The sequence below is a fragment of the Budorcas taxicolor genome, chromosome 5, assembly GCF_023091745.1.
Source record: "Budorcas taxicolor isolate Tak-1 chromosome 5, Takin1.1, whole genome shotgun sequence".
Taxonomy (NCBI): domain Eukaryota; kingdom Metazoa; phylum Chordata; class Mammalia; order Artiodactyla; family Bovidae; genus Budorcas; species Budorcas taxicolor.
Window position 1 is genome coordinate 86,293,805 of NC_068914.1, and position 27,585 is coordinate 86,321,389.

Here is a 27,585-nt window from a genome sequence, read left to right on the forward strand (position 1 = left end):
ACCGACGGTGTAGGAGGGTTTCCTTTTTCTCCACACCCTCACCAGCATTTATTGTTTATAAATGTTTTCATGATGGTCTTTCTGACAAGTAATTTTGATTTTCATTTCTCTAATAATTAGTGATGTTGAGCATCTTTTTAATGTGCTTTTTGGCCATCTGTAGGTCTTCTTTGATAAAATGTCTATTTAGGTCTTCCACCCATTTTTTCATTGGATTGTTTCTTTTATTATTGAGCTACATGAGCTATTTGTATATTTTGGAGATGAACCCCTTGTTGGTTGTTTTGTTTGCAAATATTTTCTCCTATTCTGAAGGTTGTCTTTTTGTTTTATTTATTGTTTCATTTACTGTGCAAAAGGTTATAAGTTTAATTAGATCTCATTTTGCTTATTTTTGTTTTCAGTTTCACTATTCTGGAAGATGGGTCCAAAAAGATCTTTCTATAATTTATGTTAGAGAGTGTTCTGCTTATGATTTTCTCTAAGAGTTGTAAGTGCCCAGCCTTACATCTAGGTCTTTAATCTATTTTGAGTTTATTTTTGTGTATGGTATTAGGAAGTGTTCTAATTTCATTCTTTTACAGATAGCTGCCCAGTTTTCCCAGCACCACTTATTGAAGAGACTGTCTTTTTTCCATTGTATATTCTTGCCTCCTTTGTCATAAATTAGGTGAACATAGGTGTCTGGATTTATCTTTGGGCTTTATATCTTCTTACATTGGTCCATATGTCTTTTTTTGCCCCAGTACCATACTGTCTTGATTGCTGTAGCTTTGGAGTATAGTCTGAAGTCAGAGAGCCTGATTCCTCCAGCTCTGTTTTTATTTTTCAAGATTGCTTTGGCTATTTGGGGTATTTCATGTTTCCATACAAATTAAAAATGATTTTAATCTGATTCTGTGGAATAATGTGTTTGGTAATTTGATGGGGATTGCATTGAATCTGTGGATTGCTTTGGGTAGTATAATTATTTTTACAGTGTTGATTCTTCCAATCCAAGAACATGGTATATCTCTCCATCCATTTGTGTAATATTTGTTTTCTTTCATCAGTATCCAATAGTTTTCTGAATCAAGGTATTTTTCCTTCCCAGTTAGTTTTATCCCTAGATAGTTTCATCTCCATGATGCAATTGTAAATGGAATTGTTTTCTTAATTTCTCTTTCTGATCTTCTGTTAGTGTATTGGAATGAAAGAGATTTCTGTGTATTAATTTTGTCTGGTTTTGGTATCAGGGTGATAGTGGCCTCATAAAATTAGCTTGGGAGCATCCCTCCCTCTGCAATTTTTGGAAGAATTTGAGAAGGATGTCTTAGCTGGTCTCTAAAATAGAATTCACCTGTGACGCCATCTAGTCCTGGACTTTTGTTTCTTGGAAGATTTTAATCGCAGTTTCATTTCAATTGCATTACTCATGACTGGCCTTTTCATATTTTTGTTCAGTTAAAATTTTTTTTAATATATTGATTTACTTTTAGGGCTGCATGAGGTTTTAGCTATGGCGTGTAAGTTCTTTGCTGTGGCTCATGAGTTTCTTTCTAGTTGTAGCGTGTGGCCTTAGTTCCTCTCTGGCTTGTGGGAATCATAGTTCTCCAAGGATCAATCCTGTATCCTCTGCTCTGGGAGACAGATTTTTAACCACTGGACCACCAGGGAAATCCCTGTTCATATTTTCTATTTCCTCCTAGTTCAGTCACAGAAAGTTATACCTTTCTAAGAATTTGTCCATTTCTTCCATGTTGTCCATTTTATTGGCATACATTGAGTTGGTCAAAAAGTTCACTCAAATTTTTTCAGAAGATGTTACAGAAAGAGCCAAACAAACATTTTGGTCAACTTAGTAATTGCTTGTAGTAGTCTCTTATGATCTTTTGTATTTCTGTGGTGTCAGCTGTAATGTCTCCTTTTCCATTTCTAATTTTATTGATTTGAGTCCTCTCCCTTTCTTTTCTTAAGGAGTCTGGCTAGTGGTTTTAATCAATTTTGCTTATCTTCTCAAAGAACCAAGTTTTAGTTTAATTGGTTTTTGCTATTCTCTGTTTTATAATATTTCATTTATTTTTGCTCTGATTTTTATTATTTCTTTCCTTCTACTAACTTTTGGTTTTGTTTGTTCTTCTTTCTCTAGTTGCATTTGGTACAAGTTGTGTTGTTTATTTGATATTTTTCTTGAGATGGATTGTATTGTTATAAACTTCTCTCTTAGAACTGTGCTGCTTTCCATAGGCTTTGGGTCATCATGTTTTAGTTTTCAATTGTTTCTAGATATTTTTTATTTCCTTTTTTATTTCTCCAGTTATCCATAGGTTGTTTAGTAGCACATTGTTTAGCCTCCACTTGTTTGTGTTTTTATAGTTCCCACCCCCCCTCCCCGTATTTGCTTTCTAATCACATAGCACTGTTTCAGAAAAGATACCTGATACAATATCAGTTTTCTTAACTTTACTGAAGCTTGATTTGTGACCCAAGATGTGATCTATTCTGGAGAATGTTCCATGTGTTCTTGAAAAGAAAGTATATTCTGCTGTTTTCTGATGGAATGTCCTGCATATATCAATTAAGTCTATCTGGTCTAATGTTTCATTTAAGACTTGGGTTTTCTTGTTAATTTTTTGTCTGGATGATCCATGCATTGGTATTAATCATGTTCCTGTCAATTTCCCATTATATGGCTGTTAGCATTTGCTTTATGTATTGAGCTTCTCCTAGGTTGAGTGCATAAATATTTACAATTGCTTTATCTTCTTCTTGGATTGATCCCTTGATTATTACGTAGCATCTTTCCTTGTCTTAACAGTCTTTGTTTTAAAGTCTATTTTGTCTGATGTGAGTATTGCTCCTCCAGCTTTTCTTTGCTTTCCATTTTTATGGAATATCTTTTTCCATCTCCTCACTTTCAGTCTGCATGTATCCTTAGGTCTGAAGTGGGTCTCTGGTAGACAGCAAATATATGGGTCTTGTTGTTTTATCCATTCAGCCAGTCTGTTTCTTCTGGTTGGAACATTATTCCATTTACATTTCAGATAATTATCAATATATATGTTCCTATTGCCATTTTCTTAATTGTTTGCGGTGTGGTTTTCTTTGTATGTCTTTTTCCTCTTACCCTTCCTTTTTTGTTCTCCTTTCTAGTGTTTTTTGCCTGTAGAAGTTCCTTTAGCAGTTGTAAAGCTGATTTGGAGGTGCTGAATGCTCTTAGCTTTTGTGTATCTGTAAAACTTTAGATGCTCTGTCAAATCTGAATGAGAGCCTCACTGGTTAGAGTATTCTTGGTTGTAGGCTTTTCCTTTTCATCATTTTAAATATATCCTGCCACTCCCTTCTGACCTGCAGAGTTTCTGCTGAAAAATCAGCTGATAACCTTTTAGGGTTTCCTTGTATGTTATTTGTTGCTTTCCCCTTTTAATATTTTCTGTACTTAATTTCTGTTAGTTTAATAATATGTGTCTCAGTGTGTTCTGCTTGTGTTTATCCTTTATACAACTCTCTTTGCTTTCTAGGCTTGGGTGACTATCTCGTTTCCCATGTTAGAAAAGTTCTTTACTGTGATCTCTTGGAATATTTTCTCAGACCCTTTTTCTTCTTCTTCTGGGACCTCTATAAATCAAATGTTCATGCATTTAATGTTGTTCCAGATGTCTCTGAGTTTATTCACATTTCTTTTCATTTTATTATTATTATTATTCTGTTCTACAGCAGAGATTTCTACCACTCTGTCTTCCAGGTCACTTATCCATTCTTCTGCCTCAGGTATTCTGTTATTAATTGTATTTGTCATTTTCAGTTCCTGTCTTGTTCATTTCCGTTTATTTGTGTTTTAGTTCTTCTAGGGCTTTGCTAAACTTTTCTTATATCTTTTCAATCCATGCCTCCAGTCTGTTTCTAAGATCTTGGATCATCTTTACTATCATACTCTGAATTCTCTTTCAGATAGATTGCTTATCTCTTCTTCATTTAATTGTTCTTGTAGGTTTTAATCTTGCTCCTTCATCTGCAACATATCTCTTTGTTACCTTTCTTTTTTTTCCCCTCAAAGTTTTGTGTTTATGATCTGCTTTCCAGGCTGCAGGGTCACAGTTCCTCTTGCTTCTGGTATCTGTCCCCTGGTAGGTGAGGTTGATCCAGAGACTTGTGCTGTTATCCTCTTAATGAGGGTTAGACTATTGTTGTGGTAACCAGAGCCTGCCCTGGATATTGAGTGGGGCCTCCCCTTTGCTCTTTAGTTGTCACTGCCCTGTCATAGGTGGAGTCGGCTTCCTAGTTGTTGGAGTAGAAGCTCCCAGATTTGCTTTTTAGCTGTGTTTCTGATCTGTGGTGCAAAGTAGGCAGAGTTGGAGCACTCCTGCTGGGAGGGAAGCTACTGAGCATCCCTCCTTTGGAGCTACTCTTCTGTGGTGTACTCTGCCGTGTGATCTTTCACCCATTGTGCAGACCCTCGGACTATACTGATCTTAGCATTGCCATGCTAGCATTTGACCCTGGTGTCTCTTAGAGATTTCTTTCACCAGGCCATCGGAGTAGATCCACTGAAGTCCAGCCCCAAGATTGCAGTAATCATGGATCTGGACCATTTGTGGGTATTAGGTGCTCAGTCGTGCTCAGTTGCTCAGTCATGTCTGTCTCTTTGTGACCCCATGGACTGTAGTCCACCAGGTTCTGCTGTCCATGGAATTTTTATGCAAGAATATGGGAGTAGGTTGCTATTTCCTACTCCAGGAATCTTCCTGAGCAAGGGACTGAACCCTCGTCTCTTGTATCTCCTGCATTGGTAGGAAGTTTCTTTACCAATGCACCATCTAGGAAGCTACCAGGTGTTATAGGGGTAGCTCAGACTTTAGCCTGGCACAAGCCACCAAGTGTACATGCATGTTAAGTCACTTCAGTTGTGCCTGACTCTTGCAACCCTGTGGACTATAGCCTGCTAGGTTCCTTTGTCCATGGGATTCTCCAGACAACACTACTAGAGTGGATTGCCCTGCTTCCAGGGGATCTTCTCAACCCAGGGATTGAACCCACATCTTTTATGTCTCCTGTATTGGTGGGTGGGTTCTTTACCACTAGTGCTACACCTGCTAAAACTAGGTCTGTCTTGGCTGTGGGAGCACTTATCTGTTCAGATGTTTTGTAGGTGCTGAGTTTTTACCAAGCTGTTTGTGACGGTTTCAATTTGTGCACCTGCAAGGAAAAATTTCAGCTTTTCTTCTTAAATTGAGTGGCCCCTGGGACTTAGCTTTGGTTTTAGCTCCACCTCTGAATGTAAGTTGCACACAGGGATCTACTCCCAAGGCTGCCCTGGAGCACTTTGGTCTGCCCCAGTCAGGACAAGGCCCAGAGGTGGCACAGCTGCCAGCGTCATGGGAGGCAACAGGTGCACGAAGGGGTTGGAAGTTGTAAGAGATCTGGCCCAGTCACAGGTTCACAGGGAACCTGATGGCCATGATGTGGGAGATCCAGCCCTGGTGGGAGCCTTTCCTACCACCTGGTGGTAGGCACATGAGGGTTAGCCCTGGGTGATCTTTCCAAGCAATCAGCAGAGGCTTTTCCTAGCTCCTAGCAGCAGGTGAGCTGGGGCCAGCCCTGGCAGAGACTTTTCCTAGAGTTTGGCCACAGGTAAAAAAAGGATTAGCCCCGGCAGGAGCCTTTTCTAGTGCCTAGTGGCAGGCATGAGACCGCTCACCCTGGTGGGGTATAAGTAGGGGCTGACAAGAGAGAGGCTGCAAAGACAGCTCCACCCCCTACATGTCACTCAACAATGGCTCCTTGCTTCTGTGGTAGTGCGGGTTTCCTTCACAAGTATTCCCAGCTATGGACTTTCTCATCCCCATCCCTCCAGGCTGTCCTGTCTGCTTGCATCCAGCAGCGGTCCTCTCCTCAGCTTCTCTCCCATTGCCTGTGTCCCAGCACTCAATGCCCATGCACACGGACAGACACGAGTCTCAGGCTCGGAGGGGCAGGGCTGTGGCACAGACTGTCTGTGTAGGGCTCACTGTGTCTTGCCTGCCAGACCGGCTGTTTCACTCCCCTCCGACAGGCCCAGATGATTTCCTTCTGTCCCAACCAATCTGCCCCTCCACAAGGGGGTTTCCCTGGATGCAGGAACTTCTCAGCTTCTTCAGATCCCCCACCTAGAAGCAGATCCTATCCCACTTCCTGTCCTCTTTTTCCCTTCTGTCGTCTTACATGGTTCCACATGGATCTTTCTTGTCCTTTCCAGTGTCCAAGGTCTTCTCCTAGTGTTCAGCCAGTGCTCTGTGAGAACTGTTCCATCTGTAGATGTATTCTTGATGCATCTGTGGGGAGAGATGAACTCCTTGTCCTCCTACTTCTCTGCCATCTTGCTTTTCCCTATACTAGTATGTATTGATCTAGCTTTTTTTTTTTTAATCTAACTATTTTTTAGAAAACAGAAGACTTGCTTTTTGAATAAATAACCAACAGAAAGTATTTATGATGTTGTTAGAGATGGAATAGGTAAATTGTAAAACATGAAGATACATCTATATATAAATCCTAGCTCTAATATATAGCTGTATAAATTTTGATATATCAATATCTTCATGAATTTCAGTTTATCCACTTATAAAATAACACTAATAATAGGAACCTCATGAGGTTATGAAATATACAATGAAAATTGTGAAAAGTACAACTCATATCAAGTGCCCAGCTGATGGAAGCCATTTAAATAAGCTCCTTTCATATCTTTTGTAGACTTTGTAATGTGTGTGTGTGCTCAATCACTTCAGTTATATCCTACTCTTTGCAACCCTGTGGACTGTATCCTGCTAAGCTCTTCTGTCCATGGGATTCTCAGGCAAGAATACTGGAATAGGTTGCCATCCCCTCTTCCAGACTCAGGGATCAAACCTTTGTCTCTTGCATGGCAGGCAGATTCTTTACCCACTGAGCCATCCGAGAAGCCCAGACTTTGTAATAGACCTGTGCAAATTTGTTGGTCTTTTCTCCTACCCCCCTGCAAAATAAGTCTAAGTATACCAACTCTTTGGAGACATTAAAAAATAAACACCTTTTCAAAGTGTCAGTATTTAGAATTCTTAGAATATGTTCTGTCAGTATAAGTAATTATTACTGTTAAAAAATATCAAATCTAAGACCAAGTGCTTAAACATAAGTCACTCTGGTATATCCAGGCATATGTTTGGTGAAATATCAGGTTCTTTGTGTAATAGCTTAAACTTGCTAAGAATCACTCATCTAGGTAAAAACCGTAAAAGATGCTCTCTTTGGTTAAAAGATGCTTTATAAATATGTATTTTTATATATTTTAAAGGATGGGATGCTATTATGGACTGGAAAGATGTCTTATCAGGAGGAGAAAAGCAAAGAATGGGCATGGCTCGCATGTTTTATCATAGGTAAGTGTATTATACTCAAGTTACAATTGATACTATTCTATTATTGTAATCAAAAAATGTTCAGATAGGATCCCTTGTCCTTATTTGGTTTGAAAATATATTTCTGAAAAGCTAGTGCTTAGAATTTATAGTATTTACATTTCTTAGGTTGTTTTTTAATATGACAGAAATCTCCAAGTGTTTGTTCTACTTATTTTATGTTGAGTAATGTTAGATGACAAAGTTAAATTTTTATGTGTCCTAAGTGGGATATTACTAATTTTAAAATGTGAAGAATAGATAACCACTATGATGCTATTGTGAACACAGTAGGTAGACATTCAGTGGAAGTGAAAGTCGCTCAGGTGTGTCCAACTCTTTGCAACTCCATAGACTGTAGCCCTCCAGGCTCCTTGGTCCATGGAATTCTCCAGGCCAGAATACTGGAATAGGTAACTGTTTCCTTTTCCAGGGGATCTTCCCAACCCAGGGATCGGACCCAGATCTTCTGCATTGCAGGCAGATTCTTTACCATTTGAGCCACCAGAGAAGCCCAGATATTCAGTAATACTTCTCAATTATATTATTAAATTAAAACTAAATTAAATTTCTAATCAGTCAGTGGCCTACAAAACTTAATAGTGTTCTTGAGAGGAGGCATATCTAATGGAGAAAGGAACCAACCAGCATAAGTCTTAATGGACTCAGAAATAAAGAGATGCAGGAAATAATTTCTCTTGATAAAACTTTTCTATTTCTAACCAGCTTCATAGCCTTTTGGTTCAAAGTATCAAGCACAAGACAATGGAAAGAAATATTGAAGCTATTATGATTGTTCCTTTTTTTTTATCCTGTTGTTCTGCGAAAAATAAATTCTTATTTTAATGTTAGGCCTCTGGCAATGAGAACCTAAATTGTTACTTCCAATACTTATATCTTGGTCAATGAAGTTATGTACATGGATGGCTGAGTGGACCATAAGCTGGGCACATGCAATACTCTTGCAGAAGTTGCAGTGGAAGCAATAAAACTTCTGTAGGGAACTTTTAAAAGCTGATAAAAAATGAAAAAAAAATCAACTAAGCCTCATTAAACACTTAGTAACAAGTTGGCTATCAATTTTTTAGAAATCTTTTATTATGGAAAAGCCATTAAAAGTTCATCAAAAAAGAGAATATTGTAAGATGAACCCTATATTCCTATCACACTGACTCAACAAATCTAATTTTTGCAGTAGTTGATTTATATATTTTTTTATATAAAGCATTGTGAAACAAATCCAAAATCATGGAATTTTCCATGAAATATTTTGACATCAATCTCTGAAATATTAGGATATTTTCTTACATTAAATACCATAATCATCATTAGTACAATTGACAATAATCATTTAAAATTATTTCATACCTGGTTCATATTCAATTTCCCTGATAGTCTCAAAAATATCTTTTTATACTTGGTTTCTTCAAACCAAGATCCAAACAACTTTTATGTATTGAATTTTGTTGTTATATATCTCTTAATTATTTTTTAATTAAAAGAGTTGTTTCTTCTCCCTGCCTCTGTGCCCCTCCTATCTTTTATGCTATTGACTTGTTGAAGAAACTAGGTCAGTTGTCCTTTAAGAACGTTGTCCTTTCAAGATTGATCTGATTGTTTCCTCTTGAGATTCCTTTACCTCTTTCCTCAATCTAATTTTTTTTCTTATAAACTGGAAATTAGAGCTCAAAACTTGATTATATTTAGGTTCAGCCATTTTTGTTAAGAATATAACATGTAATATTTATCACTGAAAAAATAATGTATAGTTTAAACAACTTTATTAAATACAATTATGTGTTTATATTATAGAAGTAGAAAATTTAGATGAGTAAAAAGAAAAAATTCTGTTTTACTACTTGTAGCACATAAAATTTTAGTATAGTTTTTTCTCTATTTTAGTATACAAAAGTTGGTTGTTATTTTTAACTTTTTAATATGTAACTATTTTCATAAACTATAGTACAGTTTATATTCCTCTTTTTTTTCTTTTTGGCCATACCACATGGCTTGTGGAATCTTAGTTCCCTGACCAGGGATTGAATTCAGGCCCCAGCAGTGAAAGCACTGAGTCCTAACAACTGGACCACAAGGGAATTCCCTGTATCCCTCTTTTTATTTTGTATCCTATTATGTGTATTACTATATAACAGCTAGCCAAGGTTTGTTTATTGTTATTATCATTATTATAACATTTATGTACCAAATACATAAATGTATTTCATTATTCAATTCAATGAATTCTGATAAATGTATATACAATATATAATCAATATCCCAATTAAGATAAAGAATGATTCTATCACCCTAGAAAGTCCCTCATGCCCCTTTCCAGTCAAATCTTTCCATAGACAATTTCTGTTTCCATTTCTAATGAATAAATTAGTTCTCCAGTTCTACAACTTCATGTGTGTGTGTGTGTTTGTCGCTCAGTTATGTCCAACTCTTTGCGACCCCATGGACTGTAGCTCACTAGGCTCCTCTCTCCATGGAATTCTCCAGGCAAGAATACTGGAGTGGGTTGCCATTCCATCCTTCAGGGGGTCTTCCTGACCCAGGGATCAAACCCAGGTCTCCCACATTGTGGGCAGATTCTTTACTGTCTGAGCCACCAGGGAAAACCCAAAATTAAATCATACAGTATGTATTGTTTTGTGTTATAGCTGGAGTTTATAAATGAGAAAAATGTTGTGTAATAATATAGTATTTTAATAATATAAATGGTTAGTTCAAGGATAAGGCAAACTAAAAGGTATAAACCAAAGTTTGCAAACTCTGAATTTTTAGTGAAGTATATTTTACAATGACTTTTTTGAGATAATGTGGTGAGATTCAAGAGTAAACTTTGTAGTATGAAATTTATGACTAGCTGTTAACCACTATTACCTTGAATCTGTTTGTGCTTTGTCCATAAATATTCAGTAATATGATCCCCCGTACAGTTGGTGAAATGTGACATGATGGTGGTTTTCTTGCTCAGTCATGTCCGACTCTTGCAATCCCATGGACTGTAACCTGCCAGGCTCCTCTGTCCATGGTATTCTCCAGGCAAGAATACTGGAGTGGGTTGCCATTTGCTTCTCCAGTTGAATCTTCCCAACCCAAGAATCAAACCCAGGTCTCCTGCGTTGCAGGCAGTTTCTTTACCAACTGAACTACAACTGAAACCTGAAATGTAAAATGATGGAATGTAATATGTGGCTGTAAATTTCTCATTATGTCAGTGTGTTAATAAGATAAAAAGCAAATGGCATTAATAAAAGATGCTAACCTAAAGAGACTTTTAAGTGCCTATAACTTAAATACTTGATACTCGTGTATCTAAAATACTTTGTGTATAAAATGATACTGAAAAAAAAATACTAAAGCCAGTGAAGGACCTCCGCTATTGGTGGAAATGTAAATTGGTGCAGCTGCTGTGGAAAACAGTGTGCAGGTCCCTTAGAAAACTAAAAATAAAATTACCATATGGCCCAGCAATCGCCCTGCTGGGCATATATCTGTACAAAACTGATATTCAAAAAGACACGCACCCCAGTATTCATAGCAGTGCTGGTCACAATAGCCCAGACATGGAAACAAGCTAAATGTCCATCTGCAGATGAAAGGATAAAGACTTCCCTGGTGGCTCAGATGGTAAAGCGTCTGCCTGCAATATGGAAGATCCAGGTTTGATCCCTGGGCTGGGAAGATCTCCTGGAGAAAGAAATGGCAACCCACTCCAGTAGTCCTGCTTGGAGAATCCCAGGGACGGAGGAGCCTGATAGGCTACAGTCCATGGGGTCGCAGAGAGTCGAACACGACTGAGCGACTTCACTTCTTCACTTCACATCTATACAATGGAATACTTCTCAGCCATAAAAAAAAAAAAAAAAGAAATAATGCCATTTGCAGCAACACAGATGCAACTAGAGGTTATCATACTAAATGAAGTAAGTCAGAAAGAGAAAGCAAATACCATATGAGGTCATTCATATGTGGAATCTAAAAGATGACACAAATAAACCTATCTATGAAGCAGAAACGTATTCATTAACAGAGAGAACAGATTAGTGCTTGCTAGGAGAGAGAATTTGTGGGGACAGACTGAAGAGAAGGTAGGGGTTAGCAGATGTGAGCTTTTATATATACAATGGATAAACAAGAGGGTCTTGCTGTATGGCAAAAGGAACTATGTTCACTATCTTATGATAAGCCATAATGGAGAAGAATATAAAAAAGAATATATGTATACAATTTTATTATAGTTGATTTACAATGTTATATTAATTACTCCTGTACAACAAAGTGATTCAGATATATATATGTATATATACATATATATCTGAATATATATAGGAAATGGCAACCCACTCCAGTATTCTTGCCTGGGAAATCCCATGGACAGAGGACCCTTGTTACAGTATATGGGGTCACAAAGAGTCAGATATGACTAAGTAACTAAACACACACACATATATGTGTATATATATATATATATATCTGAATCACCTTGCTATATAGGAGTAATTAATGTAACATTGTAAATCAACTTAAAAAAATTTTTTTAAACCCAGTGAAGGAAAAGTATAATAATGAGAAATTGCCTCCTTTCTTTCTCAAAGGATTAATAAGAAGATTTGAATTATAATGAGAAAGACTTGAGCTAACAACTAAAGTGGAGAACTTTAGCAAGGAGAATTATGTGCCAAAATCAGTCTTTTTGAGAGGATTTTAATTTTAATGTTTAAAAATGATTGGAAAAGTTCCATCTTATAGGAAATAGATTAGATCCTTCTTAAGCCTACTCTTCTGATGATGTACCCAAAGAAAAATGTGAGAAACAGTGTTATCTAATGTTTTACTTAGTTATATCAGTTTCAGCTTATAGTCACTGCTTAATATATTTACATGTGTGTATGCATGCATGTGCGCGCGCACACACACACACACACACACCACAAAACCAGCCCTACCAAGGAAACAAAATATCTTACATCTACTAGGCTAGGAGTTGCTATGACAACAGAGTGTAAGAAATATATGTTTTTTTCTAATTCTAAAATGGCATCTCGTCTGTTTACCTCAAAGCACTCTAAAAAATAAGACACAATACAATAACTTATTACTAAAAATAGTTATACAAAAAAATAAAATTTTATTCCAAACCTCTCTGTTTTATACTTCCTTCTATCCTCTATCATTTTTACTTAAAAAAATCATCCACAAACAGAAATAAACTCTGAAACAAATAATTCTTAATACTTTAACCTGAACAGTAACCAAAAGCTAACCAGTTAAACCACTTCTGTTGCCAAGGGGAAACTGCAGTGATCTTTATTTCTTTGTGTGGAGAGCTGATATTAAAATCAAATGTAGTGTTAAAGTTGGGTTTGGCTCCTATATCTATTATCCTTACATTTAGTTACTTTTGGCTATGCCGGGTCATTGGTGCTGCATAAGGGCTTTCCCTAGTTGTGGTGAGCAGGAGTTACCCTTTGTTGCAGTGCATGGACTTCTCATTATGATGGCTGCTCTTGTTGCCGAGCACAGGTCTAGGCACATGGGCTTCTGGAGTGCAGGCTCAGCAGTTGTGGCGTATGGGCTTGCTGCTCCATGGCATGTGGGAGCCTCCTGGGCCGGGGATCAAACCAGTGTCCCTTGCATTGCAAGGTGGACTGTTAACCACTGGACCACCAGGGAAGCCCTCTGTTATCCTTGACAGCCACCCCCCCCTCACCCCCACAATAGGAAACAGGATCTTATTAATAAACAATCCATCAAACTACTAGGAAACAGTTTGACGTGCCAAATATTTTTGCTGAATGAGAAATTACTACTGGTTTCAATTTTTATCTTTTCTTCATCATTTTATTTTATTCTTTTACAGTGTATTTTTTCCTGAAGCATGGTTGATTTACAATGTTGTATTAATTACTCCTGTACAGCAAAATGATTCAGCTATACATAAATGTGTGTGTATATATATATTCTGTTTTAAAAAATTAATCTCCATTTTATGGTTTGTCATATGATACTGAATGTAGTTCTGTTACTATACAGTAGAATCTTCTGTTTATCCTTTCCATGTATAACAGCTTACATCTGCTTAACCCCAACCTCTCACACCTTCCCTCCCCCATCCTTCCCCTTTGGCAACCATAAACAAGTTCTCTATGTCCATGAGTCTGTATTTCACAGATAGGTTCATGTTCATATAAAATATAATAGCAAATGGTATTTGTCTTTCTCTGGCTGTCTTTACTTAGTATGATAATCTCTGGTTGCATCCATGTTGCTGAAAATAGCATTATTTCATTATTTTTTTATGGCTCAATACTATTTCATTTTGTGGAACACACCAAATCTTCTTTATCCATTCATCTGTCCCTATTCGTTTAGGTTGCTTCCATGTCTTGGCTATTGTAAACAGTGCTGCTTTGATCATAAGAGTGCATGTATCTTTTCAAATTATAGCTTTATCTAGGTATATGCCCAGGATTGGGATTGCTGGATCATGTGTGCTTCCCTGGTTGCTCAGACCGTAAAAAATCTGCCTGCAGTATGGGAGACCTGAGTTTGATCCCTGGGTCAGGAAGATCCCCTGGAGAAGGGAATGGCAACCCACTCCAGTATTCTTGCCTGGAGAATTCCATGGACAGAAGAGCCTGGCAGGCTGCAGTCCATGAAGTCGCAAAGAATCAGAAATTACTGAGCGACTAATACACACACACAGAAACTTTAATTTTAGCTTTTTGAGTAATCTTAATACTGTTTTCCATCATCACTGTACAAATTTACATTCCTACCAACAGTATAAGTAAGATGTTTGCATTTTTCTTCACACCCTCCCCAACATTTATTATTTGAAGACTTTTTCATGATAGCTGTTCTGACTGATGTGAGTTGGTACCTCATTGCAGTTTTGACTTGCATTTCTCTAATAATTAGAGATAATTAGATGAGCCTCTTTCCATGTACCTATTGACCATGGGTATGTCTTCTTTGGAGAATTATCTATTTAGGTCTTCTGCCCATGTTTTGGTTGGGTTATTTTTTGTTGTTATTGAATCATAGGAGTTGTTTGTGTGTTTTAGAAATTAAGCCCTTGTCAGTCATATCATTTACAATGACTTTTCTCCCAGTCCCTAGATTGTCTTTTAATTTTTCTTATGTTTTTCTTTGCCATGCAAAAGGTTACAAGTTTGATTAGGTCTCATTTGTTTATTTTTGCTTTTATTTCTATTGTTTTGGGAGACTGACTTAAGAAAACATTGATTTATGTCAGAGAATGTTTTGTCTGTGTTCTCTACTAAAAGTTTTGTGGTGTCTTCTCTTGTATTTAACTCTTTAAGCCATTTTGAGTCTTTTTTTGCATGTGGTGTGAGGCTGTGTTCCAATTTTATTGATTTACATATGGCTGTCCAACTTTCCCAATACCACTTGCTGAAGAGACTATATTTTCCCTATTGTGTATTCTTGCCACCTTTGTCAAAGATTATCCATAGATATGTGAGTTTATTTCTGGGCTCTATTCTGTTCCATTGACAGAAAGAAGACAGAGAAAGGAAAAAATGATAAAGAGTTAGAGGGTGAAAATGAAAGGAAGAGAGTAAACAGAAGTATATGGTGGCAAAGTCAGGTGCCTCTGATGGTAGTAGATAGTCATTTCCAGAGAAAAAAACTGAGCTAGTGGAAAAAAGTGTTGAGTGCAATCAGAAAAATATATGTAGATTTTTTTCCCAAAGAAAATAGTCGCAATGTTACCAGGTTAAATGCCTGCTCTAAATTTGTCGTATTAGCCATACTTACTTTTGCAGAGTCTTAGATCAACAAAATTCTATCAATAGTGATTAAGTATTTACATTATTGATAAAATTATCTCAATAAATGTTTGCAAACAGAATTGTGACATGATCGATAATTCGCTACTAAAATGCATTTTTCATGTAATTAGAACCTTGTCACCAAGAATGAACTGTCTTTTGCAGCAAGGTTCTTTCAGTGACCTGTCATCTTTCTTCTGCCTCATAGTCATGATTCACCAATCTACAATTAAGCTTATTGTATTATGAGCAAATATCTAAAAAATCTATTTAAAATCTAAGAAGAATATGAAATTATATTCCAAACAAGGGGGAATGACTTGCTTTTTTTGCTTTATCATTTGTCATCTTAAACATGTCATTATTCACTTTTCTCCTTTAAAGTTGTTAACATTGCAGTTCATATTGCCAAATAAAGGTTTATAATTCAAAATGAAAATTATTAATTTATTTCTGCTTATTTTTAAGACCAAAATATGCATTGCTAGATGAATGCACCAGTGCTGTCAGCATTGATGTTGAAGGAAAGATATTTCAGGCTGCAAAAGGAGCTGGAATTTCCTTACTTTCTATAACACACAGGCCTTCACTTTGGTAAGTGTTTCCAATGCTCATTTATGATAAATGATTTTTCTTTTTGTTTCTTAAAGAATGACTTTACTAAACTTTTTACCCTAGAGCATAAGACATTTCAATTATTTTCCACCTGCATTTCAGTTAAGGTTAAACTATGTCTAAGAGAGTAAAATCACTCTTTTTTAAGCTAAAAGTTGAAGTTCCTATACTTGATAATATATGACAGAAATTACTAATCTTTTCCATATGCTTTTCAAAATTGTATTTATTTATTTTATTTCTGGCTGCACGAGGTCTTTGTTGTTGCACATGGGCTTTCCTTAGTTGCAGTAGGAACTAAGCAGGGCCTACTCTCTAGTTATGGTATGCAGACTTCTCATTACAGTGACTTCTGTTGTTGCAGAGCATGGGCTCCAAAGTGTGCGGGCTTCAGTAGGTGCTGCTCCCAAACTCAGTAATTGTGTGTGTGGGCTGTAGAGTACAGCCTCAGTAGTTTTGGCACACAGGTTTAATTGTTCCACAGCCTGTGAATTCTCTCTGGATCAGCAATTGAACCAGTGTGCCCTGCATCAGCAGGTGGATTCTTAACCACTAGACAACCAAACAAGTCCTTTCATATACTTTTGAGTAACTCTCTTTAGGTTTTAAGTTTCCAAAACTTTGACCTCCCAGTGGGTGTGGGACCTTACCAACATTAAATTGAAAACTATCTCAAGAGAAAAATTAGAGTGTATAAACTGAGCTTTTTTTCCCCCCCTTTGTCTTAACAAAAAAATGAACAGACATTTTTTGTAAATAATATTTCATAAAACTTAATGGAATTTTCTCTTTTTTAAAAAATGATCACCATTTTTATCATCCCCTTATGTTTTTGTTGATTCCTCATCATCATAAGAGCCACTAATGCAGATTCAACACCTATTCTATTCCAAGCTTATTTTATTTAAGCCCAATAGCAACCTTATAGAGTATAGGTAGCCCAATTTTTCCCATTATACAGATGAATAAACTGAGAACTAGGAAATGAGGAACATAATTTTCTATGATCATATTCTCTATACCCTCCTCTATTGCACTACTTATTATAAGGAACTCGAAAGGTATCTCATGCATGATTCATAAAAAAACTTTAATTCTCACTACATTCTACTGCCTACATTTGCTTTTCTGTTTCATCAATCAAAATCTTTTCCTTTGACATGTTAGTAGGTATATAGTGAACTCTGCATGCTATGGCTTCCTATTTCCCAAGGGATAGGCAGGATTCCTCCTCTCTGACTGGAGCATTCTGTAGCATGTGGCTGATCACATTTGTGCCAAAGCTGTCAGTATGTACATGACTTCAAACCTAGACTAAATAGCAAGCTTTAAGTTAATGCTTACCTTAATATTTACCTTATAGAGACTGTTTATTTAAGACTGTGAGTAAGTTGAGTGTTCAGTTTAGATCAGATTTTATTTGTTCAAAGTTCTTTGACTCTGAATTCTACTTTTGAGAGGATAATCTATTTCCTCTCAAATCTACTATTTGAGAGGATAATCACTTTATTTAAACATTCAGATTTTTTATATTTTTCTTTCTCAAAGTTTACCTGAAAATAGAGAATTTCATGAGGTGATCTTTTCTATAGAATTTTGTAGTTTGTCTCTCTGTTGTTAAAAATATTAATCAGCATCTGGAATGATAGGACCCTGATTTGCCAAGCTCCCCAGAGGCAGTCTGGATCTGGTCCAGGATGAGTTACAGTCCATGTCGATGAGTGATATCTATGACCTTCTCTTGGAGAGAACCAACAGGAATTGGTTTAATACAGTTATGACATATGCCTGTGGAGCCAGACTTGTAGAACTCTTGAGTCCTTTCTAACACAGTCCTGGTGTTTCGCTAACCTCTATCAATGAGTTTATTATGCATTCTTGTCATTTAGTTCCTATTCAAGTAGCCTAAAGTGGCGTTGGAAGCCTGTTTAGCTGCTTTTTTTTTTTTTTTCATTTTAGAACAAAGAGGTTTTTGTTGTTGTTGTTTTTAAGACCTTTCCTTTTTAAAAAAGTTTTAGGTTCATAGAAAAATTGAACCTACAGAAATATGCCCATACTCTCTGTCCCTATACATGTATAGCCTCCTCCATGATCGACATTGCCCTCCAGAGTGGTATAATTGTTACAATTGATGAACCTATACTGACACATTCTTAGCATCCAAAGCCCATAATTTTCCTTAGGATTCACTTACTGTTGTGCATTGTATAGGTTTGGACAGATTTATAAATACATGTGTCTACCGTAATAGTCATACACGACTGAGCCTGCACACTTACAGGCTCAATTCAGTTTATGTTCAGTTCAGTTCAGTTCAGTCGCTCAGTCGTGTCCGACTCTTCACAGCCCCATGGATGCAGCTGCATGCGATTTCCCTGTCCATTACCAACTGCCAGAACTTACTCAAACTCATGTCCATTAGGTCAGTGGTGCAATCCAACCATCTCATCCTCTGTCATACCCTTTTCCTCCTTCCTTCATTCTTTCCTAGCATCAATGTCTTTTCCAATGAGTCAGTTGTTTTCATCAGGTAGCCAAAGTACTGGAGTTTCAGCTTCAGCATCAGTTCAGTTCAATTCAGTTTAATTGCTCAGTCGTGTCTGACTCTGCGACTCCATGGACTACAGCACACCAGGCCTCCCTGTCCATCACCAACTCCCAGAGTTTACTCAGACTCGTATCCAGTAAGTTGGTGATGCCATCCAACCGTCTCATCCTCTGTCACCCCGTTTTCCCACCTTCAATCTTTCCCAGCATCAGGGTCTTATCAAATGCATCAGTTCTTTGTATCAGGTGGCCAAAGTATTGGAGTTTCAGCTTCAACATTAGTCCTTCCAATGAATATTCATGACTGATTTCCTTTAGGATGGACTGGTTGAATCTCCTTGCAGCTCAAGGGACTCACAAGAGTCTTCTTCAACCCCACAGTTCAAACGCATCAATTTTTCAGTGTTCACCTTTCTTTATAGCCCAACTCACATCCTTATATGACTACTGGAAAAACCATAGCTTTGACTAGATCGACCTTTGTTGGCAAAGTAATGTCTCTGCTTTTTAATCCTCTGTCTAGGTTGGTCATAGCTTTTCTTCCAGGAAGCAAGCATCTTTTAATTTCATGGCTGCAATCACCATCTGCAGTGATTTTGGAGCTGAAAAAAATAAAGTCTCTCACTGTTTTCATTGTTTCCTCATCAATTTGCCATGAATGGATGGCACCAGATGCCATGATGTCTGTTTTCTGAATATTGAGTTTTAAGCCAGTTTTTTCACTCTCCTTGTTTACTTGCATCAAGAGGCTTTTTAGTTCTTTTTTGCTTTCTGCCATAAAGGTGGTATCATCTGCATATCTGAGGTTATTGATAGTTCTCCTGGCAATCTTGATTCCAGCTTGTGCTTCCTCCAGCCCAGCATTTTGCTTGATCATTCTGCATATAAGTTAAATAAGCAGGGTGACAATATATAGCCTTGATGTACTCCTTTCCCGATTTGTAACCAGTCTGTTGTTTGATGTCCAGTTCTAACTGTTGCCTCTTGACCTGCATACAGATTTCTCAGGAGGCAGGTCAGGTGGTCTGGTATTCCCATCTCTTGAAGAATTTTCCACAATTTGTTGTGATCCACACAGTCAAAGACTTTGGCATAGTCAATAAAGAGAAGTAGATGTTTTTCTGGAGTTCTCTTGTTTTTTCTATGATCCAGCTGATGTTGGCAATTTGATCTCTGCTTCCTCTGCCTTTTCTAAACCCAGCTTGAACATCTAGAAGTCACAGTTCATGTACTGTTGAAGCCTGGCTTGGAGAATTTTGAGCATTATTTTGCTAGCATGTGAGATGAATTCAATTGTGCGGTAGTTTGAGCATTCTTTGGCATTGCCTTTCTTTGGGGTTGGGATGAAAACTGACCTTTTCCAGTCCTGTGGCAATTGCTGAGTTTTCCAAATTTGCTATCATATTGAGTGCAGCACTTTCACAGCATCATCTTTTAGGATTTGAAATAGCTCATAGAGAACTGGAATGCAAAAGTAGGAAGTCAAGAGATACTTGAGGTAGCAGTCCAGTTTGGTCTTGGTGTACAAAATGAATCAGGGGAAAGGCTAACATACCAAGAGACTGCACTGGTGATAGCAAACACCCTCTTCCAACAATACAAGGGAAGACTCTACACATGGACATCATCAGATGGTCAACACTGAAATCAGATTGATTATATTCTTTGCAGCCAAAGATGGAGAAGTTCTATACAGTCAGCAAAAACAAGACCAGGAGCTGACTGTCGCTCAGATCATGAACTCCTTATTGCCAAATTCAGACTTAAATTGAAGAAAGTAGGGAAAACCACCAGACCATAGATGTATGACCTAAATCAAATCCCTTATGATTATACAGTGGAAGTGAGAAATAGATTTAAGGAACTAGATCTGATAGATAGAGTGCCTGATGAACTATGGATGGAGCTTTGTGACATTGTATAGGAGACAGGGATCAAGACCATCCCCAAGAAAAAGTAATACAAAAAAGGCAAAATGGTTGTCAGAGGGACCTTATAAATAGCGGAGAAAAGAAGAGAAGCTAAAGGCAAAGGAGAAAAGGAAAGATATACCCATTTCATTGCAGAGAATAGAAAGAAGAAATAAGAAAGCCTTCTTCAGTGATCAGTGCAAAGAAAGAGAGGAAAACAATAGAATGGGAAAGACTAGAGGTCTCTTCAGGAAAATTAGAGATACCAAGGGAACATTTCATGCAAAGATGGGCTCAATAAAGGACAGAAATGGTATGGACCTAACAGAAACAGAAGATATTAAGAAGACATGGCAAGAATACACAGAAGAACTGTACAGAAAAAATCTTAATGACCCAGATAATCATGATGGTGTGACCACTCACCTAAATCCAGACATTCTGGAATGTGAAGTCAGGTGGGCCTTAGGAAGCATGACAAATAACAAAGCTAGTGGAGGTGATGGCATTCCAGTTGACTGTTTTAAGTTTAAAAAGATGATGCTGTGAAAGTGCTGTCCTCAATATGTCCTCAAATTTGAAAAATACATCCTTATAGTATTATACAGAGTATTTTGATTGCTCTAAAAATCCTCTGTGCTCTGCCATTTTATCTCTCTCCTCAACCCATGGATCATGAGTTCCAATCCCACAACTTCATGACAAATAGAAAGGGAAAAAGTGGAAGCAAAACAGATTTTATTTTCTTGGGCTCCAAATCACTGCAGATGGTGACTGCAACCGTGAAATTAAAAGACTTTTGTTCCTTGGAAGGAAAGCTAGACAGTGTATTAAACCTAGACAGTGTATTAAAAAGTAGAGACATCATTTTGCCAACAAAGGTCCATCTAGTCAAAGCTCTGATTTTTCCAGTAGTCATGTATGGATGTGAGAGTTGGACTATAAAGAAGCCTGAGCACTGAAGAATTGATGCTTTGAACTGTGGTGCTGGAGAATATTCTTGAGATTCCCTTAGGTTGCAAAGTGATCAAACTAGTCAATCCTGAAGGAAATCAACCCTGAATATTCATTGGAAGGACTGAAGCTGAAACTGAAATTCTAATATTTTTGTTCACCTGATGCGAAGAATCAACTCATTAGAAAAGACCCTGATGCTGGGAAAGATTGAGGGCAGGAAGAGAAGGGGACCACAAAGGATGAGATGGTTGGATAGCATCACTGGCTCAATGGTCATGGGTTTGAGCAAACTCTGGAGATAGTGAAGGACAGTGAAGCCTGGTGCCCTGCAGCCCATGGGGTTGCAAAGTGTTGGACACAACTTAGAGACTGAACAACAACAACGTCAGCTCCAGAAACCACTCATCTGTAATGTGTCCACAGTTTTTCCTGTCCCAGAATATCATGTACCTGGAACCATATAGTATGTAGCCTTTTCAGATTGGTTTCTTTAACTTAGTGATAACCATTTGTTTCCTCCATGTCTTTTCACAGCTTGATACCTCATTTCTTTTTAGTGTTAAATAATATTTCATTGTTTCAATGTACAGTTTGTTTATCCATTCACCTACTGAAGATAGGCTTGGTTGCCTCCAAGTGTTAGCCATTATGAATAAAGATGTTATAAACATTCATATGCAGGTTTTTGTGTTGTCATGCGTTTTCTCAAGTCCTTTAAGTAAATATCAAGAAGTGAAGTTACTGGATTGTACTGGTAAGAGTATGTTTAGTTTTGTTAGAAACTACAAAACTGTATTCCAAAACAGTTATACCATTTTTCATTTCCACTAGCAATGAGAGCCCCTGGAGAAGGAAATGGCAACCCACTCCAGTATTCTTGCCTGGAGAATCCCATGGACAAAAGCGCCTAGCAGGCTACAGTCCATGGGTTTGCAAGAGTGGGACACAACTTAGCAACTAAACCACCAAAAAACAATGAAAGAGAGTTCCTGTTGGTCCACAGCTTTGTCAGCTTTTGAAGATGTCAGTGTTCTAGATTTTGGCTATTTCAAACAGGTGTGTAGTAGACAAATTTTTAAATAAATAATAAAATCTAATTTCATACTTTCAAACCAAAAATCAAATGAACAAACATGTTTTTAATTGTAGCTACCTATAGTGTATTTCCCTGTAAACTAATAATCATGTTAGTTCTGATTTATGAACTAGTTTAGTCATTTTAGGTTATAGAAATCTATCATTTCTGATTATCCTTTCTTCCTACATGAAATACTTATTTTCCCTGAAAAGATTTCAGAAGAGGAAAAATATGTATTATATTTTCCTCCATACAACAAATAGGTAATTGTTGACTGTAAAGAGTAAAATCAATACTGTATCTGAAGACATCAAAAATTATAGAAGCTTATTAAATTATTTGATTCCTGAATAGAAGTACAATTTTATAATTACCACTATCCAATGCTTTATCTTATTTGTACAGAAAGTCTGCAGATTACTTCCAATAAGCCTCAGTTAAAATAGTTTTCTTTGAAATTCCTCTGACTAAAATACACCCTGAAATAGTATTTTAGCACATAATATAGAACATAGGTCATGAAATACCAATATAGTTTCTTCCCCTGTGTAGAAACCAAATAATGTTGTAGGCCTGGAATGATGAGCCAAGCCTTCAATATACACTGAAAGTGGAAGCTGCTCAAGATCTGAACTACTGCATTCTGAAACTGCTCCTGGTTGAAGATTCATGGTTAGGAAAGTCCAAGAGAAGTTGACAATGAAGTAAACAAAATGATAGTTTTTTTCCTATTAATTCTCTTTCCTGTATCACTATCCTTCTTTTGTTTTTTCATTACTTTTGTTTTAGCTGTCATATTTTAATAGCAATATTGTCATTAAAAAAAATTTCCCTTGATGTAAGAACACATTGTTTTAATTTTTGCAAGGTCCCACCTGTTGGGAGGTCTAATTTTTGGAAAAGTTGAAACCCTAAAGATAGTTACTCAAAAGTATATGGGAAAGATTAATATCTGTCATATGATATCAAACATATGAACATCAGCCTTCAGCTTAAGAGTGATATTTACTCTTTTAGACATAGTTTAATTTAATTAGTTTAATTTCCCCATCTTAATGGTAAAATCATCCAATCAAAATGTAATGAAACCCAAATTTCTATCAATCGATAAATAGACAAAATGTACAATACCATAAATGGAATATTATTCAGCCATAAAAATGAAGTACTAATAATACAACTTTTAGATCATTTGTTGGGTGGAAGAAGTCAGTAACAAAAAGCTGTTTTGTATGATTCTGTATGTATGAAATATCCAGAATAGACAAATCTGTAGAGAGGAGCTTGGTAGTAGGCAGGGACTGAGCAGCAGAAGAAATGGAGATGGACTGCTAATGGGTATGAGGTTTCTTTTGGGAATGAAGAAATATTCTGGAATTGGATAGTGCTGATGGTTGCATGAGGGTGTGACTATACCAAAAATCACTGAATTTTACATTCTAAAAGAATGAATTTATAATATATAAATGATATTTCAATTTTAGAAAGGAGGGTAAAGTGACCTGATAGATCCACACTGAGGATAGTAACCAATAACAATGAGAACTTAAAAGAAAACAAGAAGTAAGAAAACCTGTAAGGTAACGGCATAAAAACTGAAGACACATAAGAACATGTGCCACTTCAGCATAGTGTCAAGATGCAGTGGCTCAGCTGTGTGAGGCCAGATCTGCCAGGACTACCTTCTTTAAACATACACCCTACAATTCCCAAAGAGTGGTAACCTTAACTTTCACTTAGGAAAAGGTTGTTTACCTCCTGTCTCATCAGTAAAAATCATCTCTATACCTCTCTGAAATTCCTGGTTATGAACTTGAAACATGAGAAAAAGAGAGCAAATTATATGAAAGCATGAAACTGGCTTTAGAGGACTTCTATAAGTTCATTTTTAAAAAACATTTTAAACTTTGATATTTGAGAAATTTTTCTTATGTTGACTAATTCATCCCCAAAGGATAGTGTATTTCCTTTATTCTTCTTAGTTATTTTCCTAATAACCTTTAAAATTTTTACTTTCTTGCCTCTGCTTCCTGTTCTTATTCCCATTCTAGTTCAGTTCAGTTCAGTCACTCAGTCATGTCCGACTCTTTGTGACCCCACGGACTGCAGCACATCAGGCTTCCGTGTCCATCACCAAGTCCCAGAGTTTACTCAAACTCATGTCCATCAAGTTGGTGATGCCATCCAATCATCTTATCCTCTGTCGTTCCCTCCTTCTCCCACTTCAATCTTTCCCAGCATCAGGGTCTTTTCCGATGAGTCCGTTCTTCTCATCAGGTGGCCAAAAGATTGGAGTTTCAGCTTCAGTTTCAGTCCTTCCAATGAATATTCAGGACTGATTTCCTTTAGGATGAACTGGTTTGATCTCCCTGCAGTCCAAGGGACTCTCAAGAGTCTTCTCCAACACCACAGTTCAAAAGCATCAATTCTTTAGCTCTCAGCTTTCTTTATAGTCCAATTCTCTTTGTAGTCCAACTCTCATATCCATACATGACTACTGGAAAAACCATAGCTTTGACTAGATGGACCTTTGTAAGCAAAGTAATGTCTCTGCTTTTTAATACACTGTCTAGGTTGGTGATAACTTTTCTTCCAAGGGGCAAGGATCTTTTAATATCATGGCTGCAGTCACCATCTGCAGTGATTTTGGAGCCCCCCGAAGTAAAGTCTCACTGTTTCCACTGTTTCCTCATCTATTTGCCATGAAATGATGGGACTGGATGCCATGATCTTAGTTTTCTGAATGTTGAGTTTTTAAGCCAACTTTTTCACTCTCCTCTTCCACTTTCATCAAAAGGCTCTTTAGTTCTTCTTCACTTTCTAAGTATGGTTATTCAGGAGCTATACTAGTTTATGAATATAAATAAATGTAATAGTATGTCTTCCTTTGCAATACACATATATTCAGAATAAAAAATAAATTTAATACAAACAATAGAATTTTCTAGAGACTAATGATTTTGGAAGTGAAACAATCACAATATTTTACCTCTTGAACGATTCTTGAAAATTAAATGTAAAATAGACACCTTACTTAACATTTGCCTTTGAATATCAATTAGAATGATAAATCTGTAAGTAAAATGGCTTTTTGTAATTATTGCTAATAATATGATTTCATTTTGATTATGCAGGAAATACCACACTCATTTATTACAGTTTGATGGTGAAGGAGGTTGGCGCTTTGAACAACTGGATAGTGCTATTCGTTTAACACTAAGTGAAGAAAAACAAAAGCTAGAATCTCAGCTAGCCGGAATTCCCAAAATGCAGCAGAGACTCAATGAACTATGTAAAATTTTGGGAGAAGACTCAGTGCTGAAAACAATAAAAAATGAAGATGAAACATCCTAATTTATTCTGATATGTTTTAAATGTTAATTTTTAGTTAAAGGCTCAGAGACATGCTTACAGTTCATGCATTGTGTTGAGCTAAGGACAGAGGGAGAAAAGGTAGCAAGAAATGTTTTATAAGATTTTAGCATCAAGGAAATGTATGAGCTGACTTTTCAGAAGAAAATAAACAACGACATTATGTAAGATTAGTCATTATGGCTTATACTAATTCCTAATGAAAGACTAATTCACATGTAAAACAGGATTTTCTAGGTGAATTAGCAAATTTGCTATGTGTATGTGATGTGTCTGAAAGTCTTGACAAACATGAGACCTGTCTTGAGGATAGACAACTTAAGAACAATGTTTGTGTTGAAACCATGTGCATAAAAATAGAAGTTTGAGTGACATTTTTGTCCATTTATGGTTGTTAGATTTAACAGCTAGAATCTATGTTCCTTTATTGACAGTGGTCAACTAAACCTGTGTACACAATAGTTTGATCGGTAATTTCAACATGAAAAAATTCTTTTAATGACAGTGGTTGAAAGAAAGAAGCATGGCTATGTTTCTTTTATATGTAAAAAATATCCTATTTTTAATTTTAAATTTTGAGCAGCTCAATATAGGCACAAAACAAGTTCATTTTAATAAGAATCTTACTTATTTGTTAGTAAACTTTTTCATTCTAAAAAGAGAATTGCCAATTTAGAAAAGGAGTATCCAAACAATGTTTGTCTCAGCCTGTTACTTTACTTGAAAGGATTATTTATTGCAAATTCTGTCCAGAAATACTTAGCTTGTTTTCATGCTCAAAGGAGTCCACCACATTTAAAAAATAGCAGTGCTATAAGAATAGAGAGATTTTCAAAATCAGAGTAATAATATACATTGAAATAGTATTTTATAATTTGCAATTTATAATAATATAATTTATAATCCTCATTTACATCACTTCATTTTAATCCTTATGGCAAACTTTTGAGGCAGATATTATTTTTCCTAGTTTGCTTTTGAGAAAATTGACACTCATATTTGCTTTAATCATGCAAATTTATTTAAGGGCAAAGCCCAGGCTCAAATAAAGTTTTCCTATTTCCCTGGTTCAGTGCTATTTTCACTATTATCTTTGAAATTCAACTGGGCAGTAATAGCAATAAAAGATGAGATGTTGTAAAAAGAATAAATTTAGTAAAGCTAGTATTGTCATTATTTGATTATTGTCTAAAAGATATGGAAATTAAGTATAAAATGGAAAGGTCATTGGTCTGTGACTTAAAATGGGGCAGGAATGTTAGAAAAATCTTTCAACAATATGCACTCTTACTCAATATTAATGTACCCCTATACCCAGCAATCAAAAGGGGAACTGTTATGTCAATTTAATATTTATCAAACATAATGAGAAATAATCTGTATGGAATAGTCTTATGAGATAAATCTTACATATTCGATTGCCCTGGAGTTAGTATGAAAGCCAGGACTACCATTTTAATCTCCTACTGCTTGTGTGGCCACTGATAGGCCAGAAAAAGTGGAAATACTCTGTTATTAGTGGTTTAAGACTTTATTTGCTTACTTAGACACAGCCATAATAGATGCTAAGTCAGTGACTCTCAGACTTTTTCAATTGGTAGAAGACCTGGATGTCATTCATGATGCTTGTAATAGAACACCGTAACATTTCACACTTTCAATTCTTTGATGCTGACATTTTTAATTATCAATAAATGTAACCACCTTTCTTGAAAGAATGTAATATAAAAATCAAAACCAGTACATCAAAGTTTTTCTGTTAGTATCATTAACTGCTCATTTATTCATTTGTCAGTTACTACTACTTACTTATTAGAGAGGTGAGGCAGGCATCAAAGGTTTTATAAAAAATTCATGGAACTAAAACTTGAAAAATATTATTCATTTATCTAAATAATGTATTAGTA

The 27,585-nt window shown here is 36.4% G+C and overlaps 1 protein-coding gene across 1 annotated transcript in view; it reads left to right on the forward strand.

Moving 5' to 3' along the window:
• ABCD2 (ATP binding cassette subfamily D member 2) overlaps positions 1–25,660 on the forward strand; it is an 86,853-nt gene extending 61,193 nt beyond the window's left edge. The window contains exons 8-10 of the mRNA XM_052640694.1: positions 7,292–7,376; positions 15,668–15,793; positions 25,441–25,660. Of these exons, the coding sequence (XP_052496654.1) occupies positions 7,292–7,376; positions 15,668–15,793; positions 25,441–25,660 (431 nt within the window). The remainder of the gene's footprint in view (positions 1–7,291; positions 7,377–15,667; positions 15,794–25,440) is intronic.
• Positions 25,661–27,585: the final 1,925 nt, after the last annotated feature.